The sequence below is a fragment of the Coregonus lavaretus genome (assembly GCF_964263955.1).
Source record: "Coregonus lavaretus genome assembly, chromosome: 6".
Taxonomy (NCBI): Eukaryota; Metazoa; Chordata; class Actinopteri; order Salmoniformes; family Salmonidae; genus Coregonus; species Coregonus lavaretus.
In genome coordinates this window covers 3735346-3753210 of record NC_139993.1, presented here as the reverse complement: position 1 = coordinate 3753210, position 17865 = coordinate 3735346, and the positions used below count along the sequence as shown (strand labels likewise).

At 40.8% G+C, this 17865-nt stretch overlaps 1 protein-coding gene across 2 annotated transcripts; it reads right to left on the bottom strand.

The window, feature by feature from the left end:
- Nucleotides 1-857: 857 nt before the first annotated feature.
- On the bottom strand, nt 858-16750 carry LOC311130674 (lysozyme g-like). 2 transcript variants are annotated; one of them, XM_084163461.1, is made up of 4 exons: nt 16588-16750; nt 5649-5839; nt 5387-5525; nt 858-1373 (listed from the first exon to the last, which is right to left on the bottom strand). In XM_084163461.1, exons 1-4 carry the CDS (start codon nt 16589-16591, stop codon nt 1240-1242), a joined length of 468 nt encoding a protein of 155 aa, XP_084019587.1. In that variant the 5' UTR covers nt 16592-16750; the 3' UTR covers nt 858-1239. The 2 variants fall into 2 exon arrangements, with proteins under 2 accessions (XP_084019587.1, XP_084019586.1); XM_084163460.1 differs by lacking the exon at nt 16588-16750 and adding an exon at nt 8858-9034.
- Between the last annotated feature and the right edge of the window lie 1115 nt (nt 16751-17865).

Below are 17865 nucleotides of genomic sequence, written 5' to 3'. Positions count from 1 at the left end.
GAGTGGTAGACCTGTGTATGCATGTAAGTGATATTCTTCAAGAATCAATGGGTGTCACACCCTGGCTCTTGGACTCATTATGTTGAGCCAGGGTGTGTTTATTTTCTATGTGTGTATTTCTATGTTGGTGTATTCTATGTTTGCCTGAGTGACTCCCAATCAGAGGCAACGAGTGTCAGCTGTTTGGCTGGTTGTCTCTGATTGGGAGCCATATTTAATCTGTATGTTTTCCCTTTGGTGTTGTGGGTTTTTGTTCCGTGTCGGTGTTTGTTCACCGTGGACTTCACGAGTCGTGTTTTGTTTTGGTAAACTTTAACTATTAAAGTCATGTTTGTTTCACACGCTGCGCCTTGGTCTACTCACTCCTACGACGATCGTGACAGAAAAACCCACCATAAAAGGACCAAGCAGCGTGTCCAGGAGCAGGCAGACTGGACATGGAAGGAAGCGCCAGGAAAGGAGATGGAGAGGTTGGCGATGGCCCAGGTGGGCAAATCGTGGTCCTGGGAGGACATGCTCGGGGGCAAGGGACCTTGGGGTAGGATTAAGGCCCTGGCGAGAGAGGAGCAGCGGCGTCAGCAGTGCCATCGTCGAACGGACGAGATTAAATCACAGAAATGAAATGTGGTGTTACTGCTAGTGCTTGATGTATGGTAAAATTCAGCAATGTAATCACTCTACTTTTTGACAATTAAAAAATGTTACCAAACTAAGAAAAAGTGAGTGTGTGTTCTGTAAAATGTTATTTTGACAAGTAACTCAACGTGTGTGTGTGTGTGTGATTCCATGACATGATTAGGGTTGCCACCAGATTTCCGTCATACTGATACTTATTTCAACAGAGGTCAACAACAAAAGACTGTAATCATACGTTTTATTTTTAAGGTTGTAGCTAGTCATGTTATTTCAATACATAGTGATGGTGCAAGACAATCGCAGGGAGCACAAATAGGTCAGAAACATTTCTTATTACATTGGGATTGGAAAATCATATGAACAAGAATGTTATAAATCTGTGCTTCCCAACTAAAGGTTTGATGATGAGTTGACTCAAGGGTGTTAGTGCTAGGCCAAAAACAAAAATGTGCACCCAAGGGCAAGGATGAGTAAATACTGGATTAATGAATCATAATTAATTAACAATTAAACATCAGCCTAAGTTTCGATAAGGTAGTAAAGGATATGTCATTTTCTTCACAATGGTCTGAATCAGACTGCTAGGCAACCACTGAGTTGACTTTAATAACCATTGCTTCTGTAAAATGTAGCTCTGGCAAGAACATCCCTGGAGTAGTCCCCCCCAGTGGTGTTCTCATCCACTCTGCTGTATGAGTGGACATTATCCAGACCCGTATTGTAGGCCGCTAATCCTCCTGAAAAAACAAACACAACAGGTTGTAGTGTAGCCATGTAATCTATGTAGTTGTATAATGCATAATAAAGTTTGTATTAAATGTATGACTGATCATCTCCATCAAACTCTTGGCAGTTTCATTTAAGGACCCAAAAATGGACAGCTGTGCCATATAGATTGCAAAATAGTTCGGAAGAGATTTTTGATGTACCGATTCCATGGCACATGGTTTATGAACTGATTCACAAAACAACGCCGGATTTAAAACGTAGAGTTTCTCATTTAAATTATTATACAAAATTCTTGCAACCAATATAATGTTAAATTTATGGGGGATACAACCATCCCAGCTCTGCAGATTTTGCAGCGAAGAGACAGAATCATTAGATCATTTGTTTTGGTACTGTCCATATGTTTGTTTTTGGTCGCAGGTCCAATAATGGTTGAAGAATTGCAACATTTACCTGGAACTAACTCTGCAGATAGCACTACTGGGTGATTTGAAAAATCATAGTCAATCAATCAATAATATAATAATACTTTTAGCAAAGGTGTTTATCTTTGGTTTGCAATCTGTAGACACTATGAGAATAGAAAGTTTCAGAACTTTTGTGAAACATCACAGCACAGTTGAAAAATATGGCAAATAGAAATCAAAACTGGATGGTCTTCAGAGATAGATGGGAGGGGTTGAGGGTAGCTGAAGGACGGGATTAAAAACAAACAAAAGAGAACTATTGTAAAATACATTGTGTCCGTAAAATCTATATAGTGTGTATAAGCTGGAAGTAGAAGCTTAAGTGTTGTTGTCCATTAGTTTACTCCAATTAGGGGAGGGGTGGTAGGGTTAGGGGAAAATTTATATATTTAAAAAGGATATATATATATATATATATATATATATATATATATATATATACACACACACACAGTACCAGTCAAACGTTTGGACACACCTACTCATTCAAGGGTCTTTCTTTATTTGTACTATTTTCTACATTGTAGAATAATAATGAAGACATCAAAACTATGAAATAAAACATATGGAATCATGTAGTGTTAAACAAATCAAAATATATTTGAGATTTTTCAAATAGCCACCCTTTGCCTTGATGACAGCTTTGCACACTCTATGCATTCTCTCAACAAGCTTAATGAGGTAGTCACCTGGAATGCATTTCAATTAACAGGTGTGCCTTCTTAAAAGTTAATTTGTGGAATTTCTTTCCTTCTTAATGCATTTGAGACAATCAGTTGTGTTGTGACAAGGTAGGGTTGGTATACAGAAGATAGCCCTATTTGGTAAAAGACCAAGTCCATATTATGGCAAGAACAGCTCAAATAAGCAAAGAGAAATGACAAACATGAAGGTCAGTCAATCCGGAAAATTTCAAGAACTTTGAACCATCAAGCACTATGATGAAACTGGCTCTCATGAGGACCGCCACAGGAAAGGAAGACCTAGAGTTACCTCTGCTGCCTCAGAAATCGGCAATTAACTGCACCTCAGATTGCAGCCCAAATAAATGCTTCACAGAGTTCAAGTAACAGACACATCTCAACATCAACTGTTCAGAGGACATTGCGTGAATCAGGCCTTCATGGTCGAATTGCTGCAAAGAAACCACTAAAGGACACCAATAAGAAGAAGAGACTTGTTTGGGCCAAGAAACAAGAGCAATGGACATTAGACAGGTGGAAATATGTCCTTTGGTCTGATGAGTCCAAATTTGAGATTTTTGGTTCCAACCGCCGTGTCTTTGTGAGACGCAGAGTAGGTGAACGGATGATCTCCGCATGTGTGGTTCCCACCGTGAAGCATGGAGGAGGAGGTGTGATGGTTTGGGGGTGCTTTACTGGTGACAATGTCTGTGATTTATTTAGAATTCAAGGAACACTTAACCAGCATGGCTACCACAGCATTCTGCAGCGATACGCCATCCCATCTGGTTTGCGCTTAGTGGGATAATCATTTGTTTTTCAACAGGACAATGATCCAAAACACACCTCCAGGATGTGTAAGGGCTATTTGACCAAGGAAAGTGATGGAGTGCTGCATCAGATGACCTGGCCTCCACAATCACCCGACCTCAACCCAATTAAGATGGTTTGGGATGAGTTGGAGTGAAGGAAAAGCAACCAACAAGTGTTCAGCATATGTAGGAACTCCTTCAAGATTGTTGGAAAAGCATTCCAGGTGACTACCTCATGAAGCTGGTTGAGAGAATGCCAAGAGTGTGCAAAGCTTTCATTAAAGCAAAGGGTGGCTACTTTGAAGAATCTCAAATATAAAATATATTTTAATTTGTTTAACACTTTTTTGGTTACTACATGATTCCATATGTGTTATTTCATAGTTTTGATGTCTTCACTATTATTCTACAATGTAGAAAATAGTAAAAATAATGAGTAGGTGTGTCCAAACTTTTGACTGGTACTTTGTGTATACACACACACACACACACACACACACACACACACACACACACACACACACACACACAGTGCCTTCAGAAAGTATCCAGACCCCTTGAATTTTCCCACATTTTGTTAGGTTACAGCCTTATTCTAAATTTGATAAAATTGTTTTTTCCCTCAATCTACACACAATAACCCATAATGACTAAGTAAAAACAGGTTTTTTGAAAATTTTGCTAATTTATTCAAAGTAAAAAACGGAAATATCAATTTACATAAGTATTCAGATCCTTTACTCAGTACTTTGTTGAAGCACCTTTGGCAGCGATTACAGCCTCGAGTCTTCTTGGGTATGACGCTACAAGCTTGGCACACCTGTATTTGGGGAGTTTCTCCCATTCTTCTCTGCAGATCCTCTCAAACTCTGTCAGGTTGGATAGGGAGCGTTGCTGCACAGCTATTTTCAGGTCTCTCCAGAGATGTTCGATTGGGTTCAAGTAGGGCTCTGGCTGGGCCACTCAAGGACATGCCCCAGTCTGAGGTCCTGAGCGCTCTTGAGTAGGTTTTCATCAAGGATCTCTCTGTACTTTGCTCTGTTCATCTTTGCCTCAATCCTGACTAGTCTCCCAGTCCCTGCCGCTGAAAAACATCCCCACAGCATGATGCTGCCAGCACCATGCTTCACCGTAGGGATGGTGCCAGGTTTCCTCCAGACATGACACTTGGCATTCAGGCCAAAAAGTTCAATCTTGGTTTCATCAGACCAGAGAATCTTTTTTCTCATGGTCTGAGAGTCTTTAGGTGCCTCCAATCAGGCTGTCATGTGCCTTTTACTGCTTCCGTCTGGTCACTCTACCATAAAGGCCTGATTGGTGGAGTGCTGCAGAGATGGTTGTCCTTCTGGAAGGTTCTCCCATTTCCACAGAGGAACTCTAGAGCTCTGTCAGAGTGACCATCGGGTTCTTGGTCACCTCCCTGACCAAGAAGGCCCTTCTCGCCCAAATTCTCAGTTTGGCCGGGCGGCCAGCTCTAGGAAGAGTCTTGGTGGTTCCAAACTTCTTCCATTTAAGAATGATGGAGGCCACTGTGTTCGTGGGGACCTTCAATGCTGCAGACATTTCCTGTCTTGGAGCTCTACGGACAATTCCTTTGACCTAATGGCTTGGTTTTTGCTCTGACATGGACTGTCAACTGTGGGACCTTATATAGACAGGTGTGTGCCTTTATATAGACAGGATGCACCTGAGCTCAATTTCGAGTCTCATAACAAAGGGTCTGAATACTTATGTAAATAAGGTATTTCTGTTTTTTATATTTAATATATTTGCAAACATTTCTAAAAACGTGTTTTCGCTTTGTCATTATGGGGTATTGTGTGTAGATTGCTGAGGATTTTTATTTATTTAATCAATTTTAGAATAAGGCTGTAACGTAACAAGATGTGGAAAAAGTCTAGGTGTCCGAATACTTTACGAAGGCACTGTATATATACCAAATAAATATGGGAGATTGGAAATGATGCAGACAATTACATTGATGGAAGCTGCAATATTAAAGCTGCAATATTCATATTAAACTCTTGGCAAGAAGAGCGGGTCAATTGGTAGGCTATACCTCTCAGCTGCTGCTCTGCGGTCCATGAAGGGAATTTACTCCGGACCGATCCGATTATATCAACGAGAATCTCAGTTGCTTGACTGAGATGTTCCTCACTGTCCCATCTCCCCCGTGGCTTGTGCCAGTTTTTGTCAACCTATAAAAAATATTCAATAGAAAACTATGGACACTGCTTACATTGTATTGTGAAATAGGAAACAAGCGCTCTTGTCTGCCAACAACAGTATAACAAATTGTACCTGCAAAGCTGAGTGCCTACCTGCATGAGTCCAAATCCATTTCCATTGTCCCCCCAACCATTGACCAGTCCTGCTCCTGTCCCAGCCCTGGTCTCTCGTGAGATGATACCAGCTATGATGGATGGCGCCACTCCATGCTTTTGCCCGACCCGCTTTATGATGGACTTATACTTGTTCATGTATTGCAGTTCATCTGCCATTTCGTGAGATCCTGTTTGTAAATGAATGTATATATAAGAACTTATTATATTGATTATTTGATATAACTTGTAAGAATTGCCAGAGACCACTTACAGCTGTATGAGGTACAAGTAGTACCAACCTTCATATCATAGGCTATAATCAAGACAATTCACATTAGAGTGCACAGACTACACAAGACAAACTGAAGCGTACATTTGTACAAGCCCTGTTGTAAACTAGCAGTAATATTCCAAAAACACATTTATATAGATTTCTGGTAGGGGTGAGTGGGGTAAATTAAGCCATTTTTTACATTCAGCATCACTCTGTTAAGTTGCGTCAATTCAAATCTGGTATAGGAACAAAAAGAGGTCAATACACGTCTTCTAAAATAGACTAGTATTTTAATTAATGCAAACACTTGAATTGGTAAATATGATGTTCGTATATACGGGCCCACTGAAAAACCACGCAGGGCAGTCAGAGAACTGAGCCATTGTTATAAGATCTTCTTTAAATACTCTGACAGAGACAGTTCCCGCTCCTTGCTGGCCTATCAGAGTAGAGACTGAGCGTGGTTTAGACTTACTCAGCCTATCGTTGGCGCACAGGCTGGTCCCAGCCCCTTGGCGCTTCACTGTTGCCAGGCATTAGTTGTTATCTCCACAACTTGTCTCGAGTCAGCAACCTCAGACATCTTTGTAGCAGAACACATGTCCTTGAGCGGTTTAACAAAGAGGCAGTGTGTGTGTAAGTGAGACACAAGTCTTATCTCATCCTACACCCTAACAGTTCCCCACATTAATCACAGCTTGTTATATTAAACAATCTATATCAGTACAGCACAAACCTATTATGTTTAATCATTAATGTATTATTTCTAAGCTAGGCATCACATCTAGTTATAAGAAAATAGATCCCCACAACTCTGTCAAGGGAAATATAGTATTATTTCTATTAAAGATATCTACATATATTTCAGGATATTGTGTGTCCCTGAAAATAATCAGAATTGATGTAAACATTATAGTTTTGAAAACATAGCTTGTCCAAAAAAAGAGGTCTCTTGGCACAACTTACCCCGGGTATGGGGTAAGTTGAGCTGAGGGACAGGGTAAGGTATGGCGCCTAAACATTTCTGTACTGAATTAAATATTACCACTACCTTCTTAAACCATCTTTACTTCCCAAACACAATTCAAAACAATCACAATAGTTTTTTTGTATTTTAATCATTTTAAGCACCTTTTAACATAGGCCTAACACCTAACAAACACTATGTGCTTTTTATTTTACACTTTTAACACAGGCCCTGTTGTTACCTCATACAGCAGCGATAATGCCTTGCATTACGCCTGGGAAGAAAACATTTCAATTGGCTCAACTTACCCCAAGGCAAACATTTTTACTGTATTAGCCCACAGAACTACAAGGACACACTTTCATGCTAGGTTTAGGACCTCATTTTGAAGCTTATAGAGATGTATAGAACTATCTTAAAAGTGTCTACTTTGGTTTAGGTACAAGCATCATGAAACCTCTAACACAATAAAATCAGTTTGTTGGACCTAACTTGTTTACCACTTTTTCCATGTGGTTTCTTCCTTCACAGACTCCATGAAATGATGACCTTTTCCTAAAAGATTTGGTAAAATGATACATTTTGTGTATGGTTTCCTAGAAACAAGGCTGGCTTCATTTACCCCACTCTCCCTTACATATACATTTAAAATCTAATAATATAAATATATGACAGGATCTTTTAACTGGTGCACCAGTTTTTGTGAAATACCTTTAACTATTATTCATACTTCTGAGTTGTATGCTCAGGACACCCATGTGCGACAGACAACATGGCACTGTAACTAGGTTTCCATCCAAATGTCAACAGATTGTCATGCAAATATTCTAAAATCCGCATAATATGCACATTTTCCCACCAGTAGTGTGTTTCCAGCAAATGGACTTGTTCCTGCAATATGTATCCTTTTGGGCGGCCTAACCAAATTCACATAGAAATGTGAGTTATAGATCTGCCATTCTCATTGAAAGCAAGTCTAAGAAGCTGTAGATTCTATGTGCACTATTTCTATGCCTCCCATTTTTAAGTTTCGTTTTTGCCTCTTTTACTTTTGGTTTTGTACACAAGCATCAAACAGCTGAACGTACAATATTTTTGGTTATGGAAAATATATTTCAAAGGTTTTAGATGGTACAATGATTCTCTACACAATGACTACTTGTTTGTCACATAAACTGAAATTAGGCGAACTATTAGAAGTTTTGCAAACAGGACATGGCTGAGCGATTTCTGCATATTGCACATTTAGTTTTCATGTACCTAATAAAAATCGAAGGTTCAATATTTCCATCGCATTTTCAACTCTACGGATAGTTTTGTCACAACAACTGTTGCGTTAAATAGCAAATGTGCCTGCCTACTGTTTTTGGCTCGTTCGCTCTAGCCAACATCTCGCAGATACAATGCGGATAGGCTGTGCACGTATGCTACATGATGAGATTATTATATTATAGGATAAGAGCAATAATATTTGTATTTGTCAAACGGCAGTCAAGCATTGATCATCATGTCACTAGAATAAGACCCTTGATATTTATTGAAAAGGAGCATCAAGCTCATCACCGTGCACTTTTACCACCCTGTGAAGTTTGAACCAGTAGTCTCCATAAGCCCAGGTACTGGTTCTGTGAAGTTCATCACAATTTATTTAATCTGTAGCCAAATAAACTGCATGGTTAACCCGACTCGTAGTGACTCCAAGTATACTTTCATATGATAGTTATTTAATCCACCACCATTTCTCGCATTATTAATTTTACCGACACAAAAAAATCGCACCATGTCAAACAAACAAATGATCTGTCTGCATTCATACAATTTAACCGGACCTTCATGTTTCCATCACAACTGTTTTTTAAAATACAGTATGACTTTACTCTCATAAAAACTGTGGATGGGAACGTGGTTAGTGGATGGAACCGAATCGCACCATTTTCCCTCTGTTTTCAAAAGATAAAAGCTTACCCATGTTGAAGTTTTGATTATTGAAACTGGAGATTCCTCAAAATTGATAGACTAAAGCTCAGCTAGGTGCTGCTGTTGCAAATGTGACAAATATGCCTGACTTATTCCTCGCACTTCTACTTTCTCCCAGATAGTTGTTGCCTCTGTCCGTGCATAACTGACCTCCTGTAGGCAACACTGTTTTTTATAACGGATATGGAGAGATTAAGGCTGGTTTATCAGTTGCAAGCAAATTGCATTGAGAGGCAGGGTCGAGTCACAGAGGAGGCGTTCCCTAACGGAAATATGCAAACACATGCTACAATGTGCCAACAGGATCTCGCTGGCTCATGCTTGGCTTTGCCCACCTCCTTGCTTGTTCTGCCCACTATGCTTCATTTGCTCCCACTGTAAATGACACAGATGAACTACAGTGCATTCGGAAAGTTTTCAGACCCCTTGACTTTTTCCACATTTTGTTACGTTACAGCCTTATTCAAAAATGTATTACATTATTTATTTTCCTCATCAATCTACACACAATACCCCATAATGACAAAGCGAAAACAGGTTTTTAGACATTTGTGCAAATATATTAAATATAAAAACAGAAATACCTTATTTACATAAGTATTCAGACCGTTTGCTATGAGACTTGAAATTGAGCTCAGGTGCATCCTGTTTCCATTGATCATCCTTGAGATGTTTCTACAACTTGATTGGAGTCCACCTGTGATAAATTCAATTGATTTGACATGATCTGGAAAGGGACACACCTGTCTATATAAGGTCCCACAGTTGACAGTGCATGTCAGAGCAAAAACCAAGCCATGAAGTCGAAGGAATTGTCCGTAGAGCTCCGAGACAGGATTGTGTCGAGGCACAGATGTCTGCAGCATTGAAGGTCCCCAAGAACACAGTGGCCTTCATCATTCTTAAATGGCAGAAGTTTGGAACCACCAAGACTCTTCCTAGAGCTGGCCGCCCGGCCAAACTGAGCATCGGGGGAGAAGGGCCTTGGTCAGGGAGGTGACCAAGAACCCGATGGTCACTCTGACAGAGCTCCAGAGTTCCTCTGTGGAGATGGGAGAACCTTCCAGAAGGGCAACGATCTCTGCAGCACTCCACCAATCAGGCCTTTATGGTAGAATTGCCAGACGGAAGCCACTCCTCAGTAAAAGGCACATGGCAGCCCACTTGGAGTTTGCCAAAAGGCACCTAAATGACTCAGACCATGAGAAACAAGATTCTCTGGCCTGATGAAACCAAGATTGAACTCTTTGGCCTGAATGCCGAGCGTCATGTCTGGAGGAAACCTGGCACCATTCCTATGGTAAGGCGTGATGTTGGCAGCATTATGCTGTGGGAATTCTTTCAGCAGCAAGGACTAGGGACTAGTCAGGATCGAGGGAAAGATGAACGGAGCAAAGTACAGAGAGATCCTTGATAAAAGCTTTCTCCAGAGAGCTCAGGACCTCAGACTGGGTCAAAGGTTCACCTTCCAACAGGACAACAACCCTAAGCACACAGCCAAGACAACGCAGGAGTGGCTTCATGACAAGTCTCAGAATGACCTTGAGGGGCCCAGCCAGAGCCCAGATTTGAACCCGATCAAACATCTCTGGAGAGACCTGAAAATAGCTGTGCAGCGACGCTCCCCATCCAACCTGACAGAGCTTGAGAGGATATGCAGAGAAGAATGGGAGAAACTCCCCAAATACAGTTGTACCAAGCTTGTAGCGTCATACCCAAGAAGACTCGAGGCTGTAATCGCTGCCAAAGGTGCTTCAGCAAAATACTGAGTAAAGGGTCTGAATACTTATGTAAATGTGATATTTCATTTTTGTACCGTTTTTTTTTGTGTGCAAAAACGTCTAAAACCAGTTTTTGCTTTGTCATTATGGGGTATTGTGTGTAGATTGATGAGGGAAAAAACGATTTAATCAATTTTAGAATAAGGCTGTAACGTAACAAAATGTGGAAAAAGTCAAGGGGTCTGAATAATAATATCTTTGCTTGGGGCTCTATCCAATCTGCATTGCGGAAGTTCAGCTTTCCAGCCTGATAGAAATGTAAACGCAATGGTCCCGCTTTAGTGGAGACTGCATTCACAGTAAATGGCTCAATCGTAAATTATCTTTAAATTTCTCTTGCGGAATCTATGGCGCTTCAGCATTACAGATTGAATAGAGCCCTTGGTCCTGGGAGCCCTAGCAATACAGCTGATTCAAATAATGAAACATCAAGCTTTGATTAGCTGTGTAGTGCTAGGGCAAAAAACCCTTCACACTGAGCAATGCAGGGTAAAATGACAGTGCCAACTCAATGTATTTCAATGGGGAAGGTGAGTTGGGATTGGCGCACTACCATGCAAGCGAGTGTACAGAAAGTTTGAACTCTTGATGAAACGCACCCTGACATAACAGTTTGTCTATCAACAGTGTTTACTGTTAATGTGATTGCCACGACCATCAAGGAAATTGCCTTTAAAAGGCGCATTATCAAGTTTGGTTTTACTCGCATTCCATGCATTGTTTTTGGGGGAATTTGTATTTATTGGGTTGTATTCTATGCATTGTTTACTTAATTCTAAGACAGCCACATAACTCCTCTTGAGGTAAGAATATAATTAACTATCTATTTATGTAGTGGAAGGTCTGATTTATATTTTAACAAAGTTTGTAGGCTATTTATCGTTTTAGGTTGTATTTTGAGTTCAACATCCCTTTAAGGGGCAGAGTTGCCTGATTTCCAAGAAATCCTGGTTCAGTCTAGAAACAACCCCAAGCTTATTTACAAAAGGCTATGGCTCCATAAACCAATTCCATGTCCAGCCAGGTGTAGTGTGATACATATTGTAGTTTCAAAGGACCTGAACACGGGACAGGATATCATAACGAAACTGAAAACAAAGTGATGATTTAAAGATGCCCTCCAGGATCTTAAGCACAACCAATTTGGTAACATATTGCACGAATTGGAGCCGTAGCATATCACACGAATTGCAAAATTCGTATGATATGTAAATAGCAAAATTTGTAACATTTCACACGAAATGGAAGACAGTACACAATTGGATGATGTAGTACAAATAAAACGGGGACCACTTTTGACTCGTGAGCACCACTTTCAAAACTACTGGCTGAAATTATCCAAAAGTTAAACAGTGCATCTTTAGTAGACTATGGCATAGGCTAAACACATTCTTATCTCAAATTTGAACTGCTGCCTTGTTTTAAAAGGACAATATAGGCCAGCCCACAGCAGGAACTTACAAATCAGACATTTGCTTTACCTGTTGTAAAGTAAATGTGTTTTCAGTATTTTTTGTGAATGAGATGGATGTATGGATTAGTATTGATTATGTAGGTTCTGTTAATTTCATAGGCCACATACCTCTAGCATGTCGTCAGCATCTGCTGTCTCCTTTGAGGCACTAGCAGTTTCAACCTTCATAATGTTTCCATAACGAGAATCAGAGCTTCCTATCTCAACAAGACAAACACAAGCTGAGGTGTAGCTCAGTTGGTAGAGCATGGCTCTTGCAATGCCAGGGTTGTGGGTTCGATTCCCACGGGGGGCCAGTATGAAAAATGTACGCGCTCACTAACTGTAAGTCTGGATAAGAGCGTCTGCTAAATGACTAAAATGTGAACTGTCCTGTTGTAGGGTAATAAGCAGTGGCGGCTGGTGAAAAATATTCTCGGTGGGGCTGTGCCATACTTTTTTTTTCCTGTAACCATCGCGATATATTTTAACACAAACTGCAGGACAGCAGTGCTCAGTGAAACATTCAGTAATTATTTAATGCCAATATTAAAAAGTTGAGGCATTCTTACACAAAAACATATTACACAAACCCAAGCCTTTCATTTGCATTTAAAGTGAACTTTTCACCATTGGTAGTAAACAGGCAACGCAACAGGCATGCTGTCAGAACAGAGTGGAAAGTGGACAATAACATGAAATTATTATAAAGTTTATAGGAAATCTTACACTGTATAAAAGGATGTATAATATAGAAATGGATATCAAGTGGATGGACTCAAACCTTTGACTGGAAGAATAGCATACAGTATTTTATGATCATACTAAATGTGACTAATTGTTAATGTGCTCCAGAACTGCAACAATTAATTGATACAAAACAACATATATACAGTAATATTAGCAAAGACACTATTAAGACTTTCTAGAGTACCATATATAACTGGATTTTTTATGCTAAGGTCAACTATATACAAAGAAACATGCGGCCAGAGCTGCTCTCTGTGTGTGTGTCTGTCATCTTATTTGTACAGGAATTTTGCCCGTCTGTCCTTCTGAGTGGCAAACCTCTCAATGACCCTTTGATTAAAGTCAGGAATGTCCCTGACAAGTTTATTCTCCATGGAGAGCATGGCCAGAGCGTTCAGGCGATCCTGTGTCATGCTGTTTCTCAGGAAGGTCTTGATCCTTTTCAGTGTAGAGAAGCACCTTTCTGACTCAGCAGTTGTCATGGGTGTGGTGATGAGGATCTTGAGGAGGCTGGCAGTCTCTGTGAAAGTGCTCTGAAGGTTGTTCTCCATGAAGAACTGGTACAGGGGCACTGCACCACTACAAGCCTTGAACTCACTGTTCTCATAGATGAGGGACAGTTCGGTTTTGAGCTTGGCCTTGTTCAACATGGGGTACGCCTCCACGGTTGTTTCAAGCGCTGTATCGGGGAACTTCACACTGTGTTGTGGGAACAACTCTCCGTGCAATAGTGTTGCGCTGATGAGGTGCTGGGTGAAGGATAACCTCTCTTTGGCATGACTCAGGATGGTATCACATACCTGTAAAAGATACATCATCAGCTTTAATTTGCAATTAAGCTATTTTGATGCAAGTGATCCTGACTGACACATGCCTATGTCCAACTCAAGTATATGATTACCAAGGTGCTGATTGTTCAGGGTTTTGGCTACATACTACCAGGCCTGAAAAAAGTTCTAGGGGGAAACACTGACAATTACATCACAACTTACCTCTATAGCCAACCTCTGTTGTTCTCCTGGTCCCAGCATCCTCCGTCGCTTGATGGGCTGTTGCTGCTCGTCAGATGCGCTGTCCCCACACAAAGAGGGAATTGAGGCCCTGGGTCCAAAAAATAAAGTTTAATTTGATAACTTGCAATCAGACTTCTTAACTCACTGTAATTCCCCCTCAACACACAACCAGTGACTTTTATATATATATATATATATATATATATATATATATATATATATATAGACAGACAGACAGACAGACAGACAGATAGTGTGTATATACACACAAACTATGTCTAGTAACTGCTTTTAACCTGTGATGTACATAATTAACTGATGTTATTACGTTTTAAAGCCTTTTTCTATTACATTTGTGAGAGGGATGCAACATCATTTTGTTCTGCTGTGCACTTAGCAATAAAGTTAATCTTCAATAACAACTAGGCCTCTTCTAGAAATTGACCTGGTGGACACCTGAATAATTATTAAAAACTGTGTAGTACTTTCCTGCATTATTATCAACGTCTGATTGTGTCTTCTCTTTCCTTTTAAAATACTAAAACAAATATAATTGTGACGGCTCTATGATAATCACTCACTTTGATGACCAGACACATTTAGGCTTTTAAACTGTTGTAAGTGAACTATTCATCTTTCTAACAACATCTTTATCAGCCAATAGTAAATATAGTTATTTACCTGATTGTTAGCATGCTGTCTGTGAACCTCTGGACAAGTGCTTTAATGAAGACAGGGTCGATGTTCCTCTTCTGCAGCTGGCTGAAAAGCATGTCTACATTTGGCATGATCTTGTGGAACAGTGCCAGGAAAAAACAGAAAGCCTCGTCTTCGAGCATCCTCACAAAGCCCCCCGCCTCTCTGACAGTCGGGGCATCAAAGTTCCCAGAGTCTCTGATGGTCTGGAAACACGTTAGGAGGTCATCCCTGTACTCGTACACAGTGTTTACAGCGCGACTGTGGAAGTTCCACCGTGTTGTAGAGGCTCTGGGGAGTCTATGCGCAACCACTTCGTCAAGCACGGTGGTTCGCTTGGGAGACCTGGAGAAGAAAGCAGAAAATCCTGCAAGGTCGGAAAAGAAAGTGCCGATCCTGGGGATGCGTGAAGTAGCCTGCTGCATGATGAGGTTCAGCTGATGTGCATAGCAGTGGACGTAGTGCGCATTTTCGTACACATCCACTATTTTACGCTGCACTCCGCCGGTGGCTCCCCTCATCACACTTGCTCCGTCGTAAGCCTGGGCAATAAGTTTGGCCTTTTGTCCATGTGAGAGTATGGTGCTGAGCCTCTCCAGCAGCGCTGTAGCGATGGTGTCGGCGGTTGCGTTCTCGATAAAAATGAACTCGAAAAAACGCTCTTGGACGTTACTTTTAGCATCGATGTAGCGTATCACAAGCACCAACTGGCAGTGGGTGGAAACGTCAGTCGTCTCGTCAGCTTGAATGGCGATAAAATCAGCACTCTTTACTTCCTCCAGGATGTAATCCTTAAGCACTGACAGCATACAGTCCAACAGCTCGTTCTGTATCGTCTTTGACGTGCCCTTAAAAACGGTAGCTGTCTTCAGGTGCTCCTCCAGCACACTGTCGAGGGAGGCAACAAAATCCACTAAGCCCCGGAAAATGCCGGGGTTGTCCGAGGAGTCAGTCTCCTCGTGCCCACGCAAGGCCAACTCAAAAGCCCCACAGAACTTCACACAATCGATAATTTTGGATAGAATGTGCCTGTTTTTATCCACCTCCTCATTGTGTTTCCTCACCGCAATCCTGTGGCCGTCATCCAGCTGCGTAGCAATGTTCACCCTTCCTAATACAGCTAGCTTTACAGAGTTGTCCATGTGTGCCCTGGTGTTCTCATGTTTCTTTACCTTCTCTGACAGGTGCTTCATATCCCTCACTCCGGTACCTGTCCATGCTGAATCTGACCCCGTCGTTTTAAAAAGCAAGCACGGAAAGCAAAATAAAGCATTAGCATCAGTGCACCCAGCTAGCCAAGCCTTCCTGGTGTACCAGCTACGGGAGAAGCCGCGCATATACTGCTTCCCTTTCTCGCTAGCCTGCTGTCTGATTGAGAGGTCAGGTTGATCTGGGCCCAGCTCTTTCACCCGAACTTTCTCTGACAAAGTTCTCCTCTCAAACGGATCTTGGAGGAGAGATTTCACCGAGTTAGGGTTGGGTCTTGGAGGAGTAACGTTTGCGCTCGCCATTGTCGTCTAGTAAAAATGGCGCCACTGGAGCCCGGTCCTTATTTTATCATAATAATAATCATAATAATCGCCCTCCTTGGATTCTATTTAAGATCGCTGATTGGCTACATTTTATGTCATACATTCATATCTTAAATTAGCAATTGGCTTAACTGCTACGTAGACCCGCCTCCTCGGGGCACTTTCTGTATCGCCCAGAGCTGACGAGGCGTTTGACAGGCAGAGGAAAGGTTGCGAATATGATTTTCTATCATATCTTACACATATTACTGTGTGCATTCCATATTTCAAACACACAAATATTGACATACTGATGTTTTTATTATTATTATTATTATTTTTATTTATTTTTTATTTTATTTTTTTAAATTATTTTATTTAAGGGGGCGGCGCCCTAGCGCCCTCTATCGGCCAGCCGCCACTGGTAATAAGCCTATGCCAAAATACAACAGATGTTTTATTTTCCAACTACTAAACACAAGTACACCATTTTTAAAAATATAACAAAGCTCACCCATGTTGATGTTTAATCTTCAAATTCTTGAAATTGGAGGATCCTCAAAATGATCAACTAAGCCCAGCCGGGAGCAGCATAAATGTGACCGTTAGTTAACTGAACCAACGTTCGCAAAATGTGGTCAAGCCATCCGTTCTTCAGTTTCCGGCTGAATTTGGGTGTACGAATACACAACACTTTATGGTATCGCGTGTTTCTGGTAAGGGAAGCTGAGTCGAATGCACTCTCATGCACAGAGACGATAGCTACAAATCATTTCAAGTAAACAGTTTGAAGCACACTTATTCAATCTTCCATAATCCAAATGATACCATATAATTTATTCATTTTCGTGCCTTATCAAAAAAAGAGGGAGGGGATGGGGGGGTGGGGGGGGGGGGTGGGGGACGACGACGACGACGACAAACAGAGAAGAGGTGTTGCTCTGGGGCTGCAGACACGCGTCCGAACCAGCCCCCTGCACTCCTGATCTGAGGACACGCACATGCTAGAGCCATCTATAGCCTTCCTGTGATGTTTTATACTTGCTTACTATCCAAATACACAATCATGTAAGAAAGAAGATATACATGTATACTGTGCGTGACTATAATATAATATGATATATTTTTTGGACTGACTTAATATCAGTCTTTTTAAAGAATGTTACTTAATTGAATGAAATGTTATATGTTATAGCTTGAAAAGAACAACATTTGCACACTTGAAAAAGCAATGATTAATTCACCACAAAATCAACATTTTGCAATGGCCATCTCAGTTGCCTGACTTTATTTCAAACCAGTGTTTTGAATTAAATGGGGGAGTCCATAAGAGCAGACGAAGGATATCAAGGATCTGGAAAGATACTGTATGGAGGAATAGTCTTAAGATCATTCCCAATGTGTTCTCCAACCTCATAAAACATTTTATAAAAAGTATGTTTTGTTATCTACGCAAGTGGAGGGTGCTGGAGTATTGAAAACAGGTGGCAATAATTTTGCTCCATATCTTTTTGATAGATAAATAATAATTGATTAAACAAAATCTCTTTCTCTGTTCAATTGTATTAGTATAAAATAATATAATATAATATAGCACATACATCCAATATATCTCAGTATTTGTATGATTTATTTGATAGTCTTTTTTCCTCTTCTTTATCAAGGTTGCCAATAATTTTGGAGGTGACAGTATCTACACTAGGGTTTGGTTTGGAACTGGGCATATCTTGGAGTGGGACAACATTCCACAGGCCACAATCAACAGCCTGATCAACTCTATGCGAAGGAGATG

Bases quoted from the DNA above. Each gene is read 5' to 3' on its own strand.
- LOC311130674 (XM_084163461.1), bottom strand. The intron at 5,526-5,648 runs GTAGGCACTCAG...TATTTTTTATAG, and splicing joins ATGGATTTGGACTCATGCAG to GTTGACAAAAACTGGCACAA. The intron at 1,374-5,386 runs GTATAGCCTACC...TTGTTTTTTCAG, and splicing joins CGCAGAGCAGCAGCTGAGAG to GAGGATTAGCGGCCTACAAT.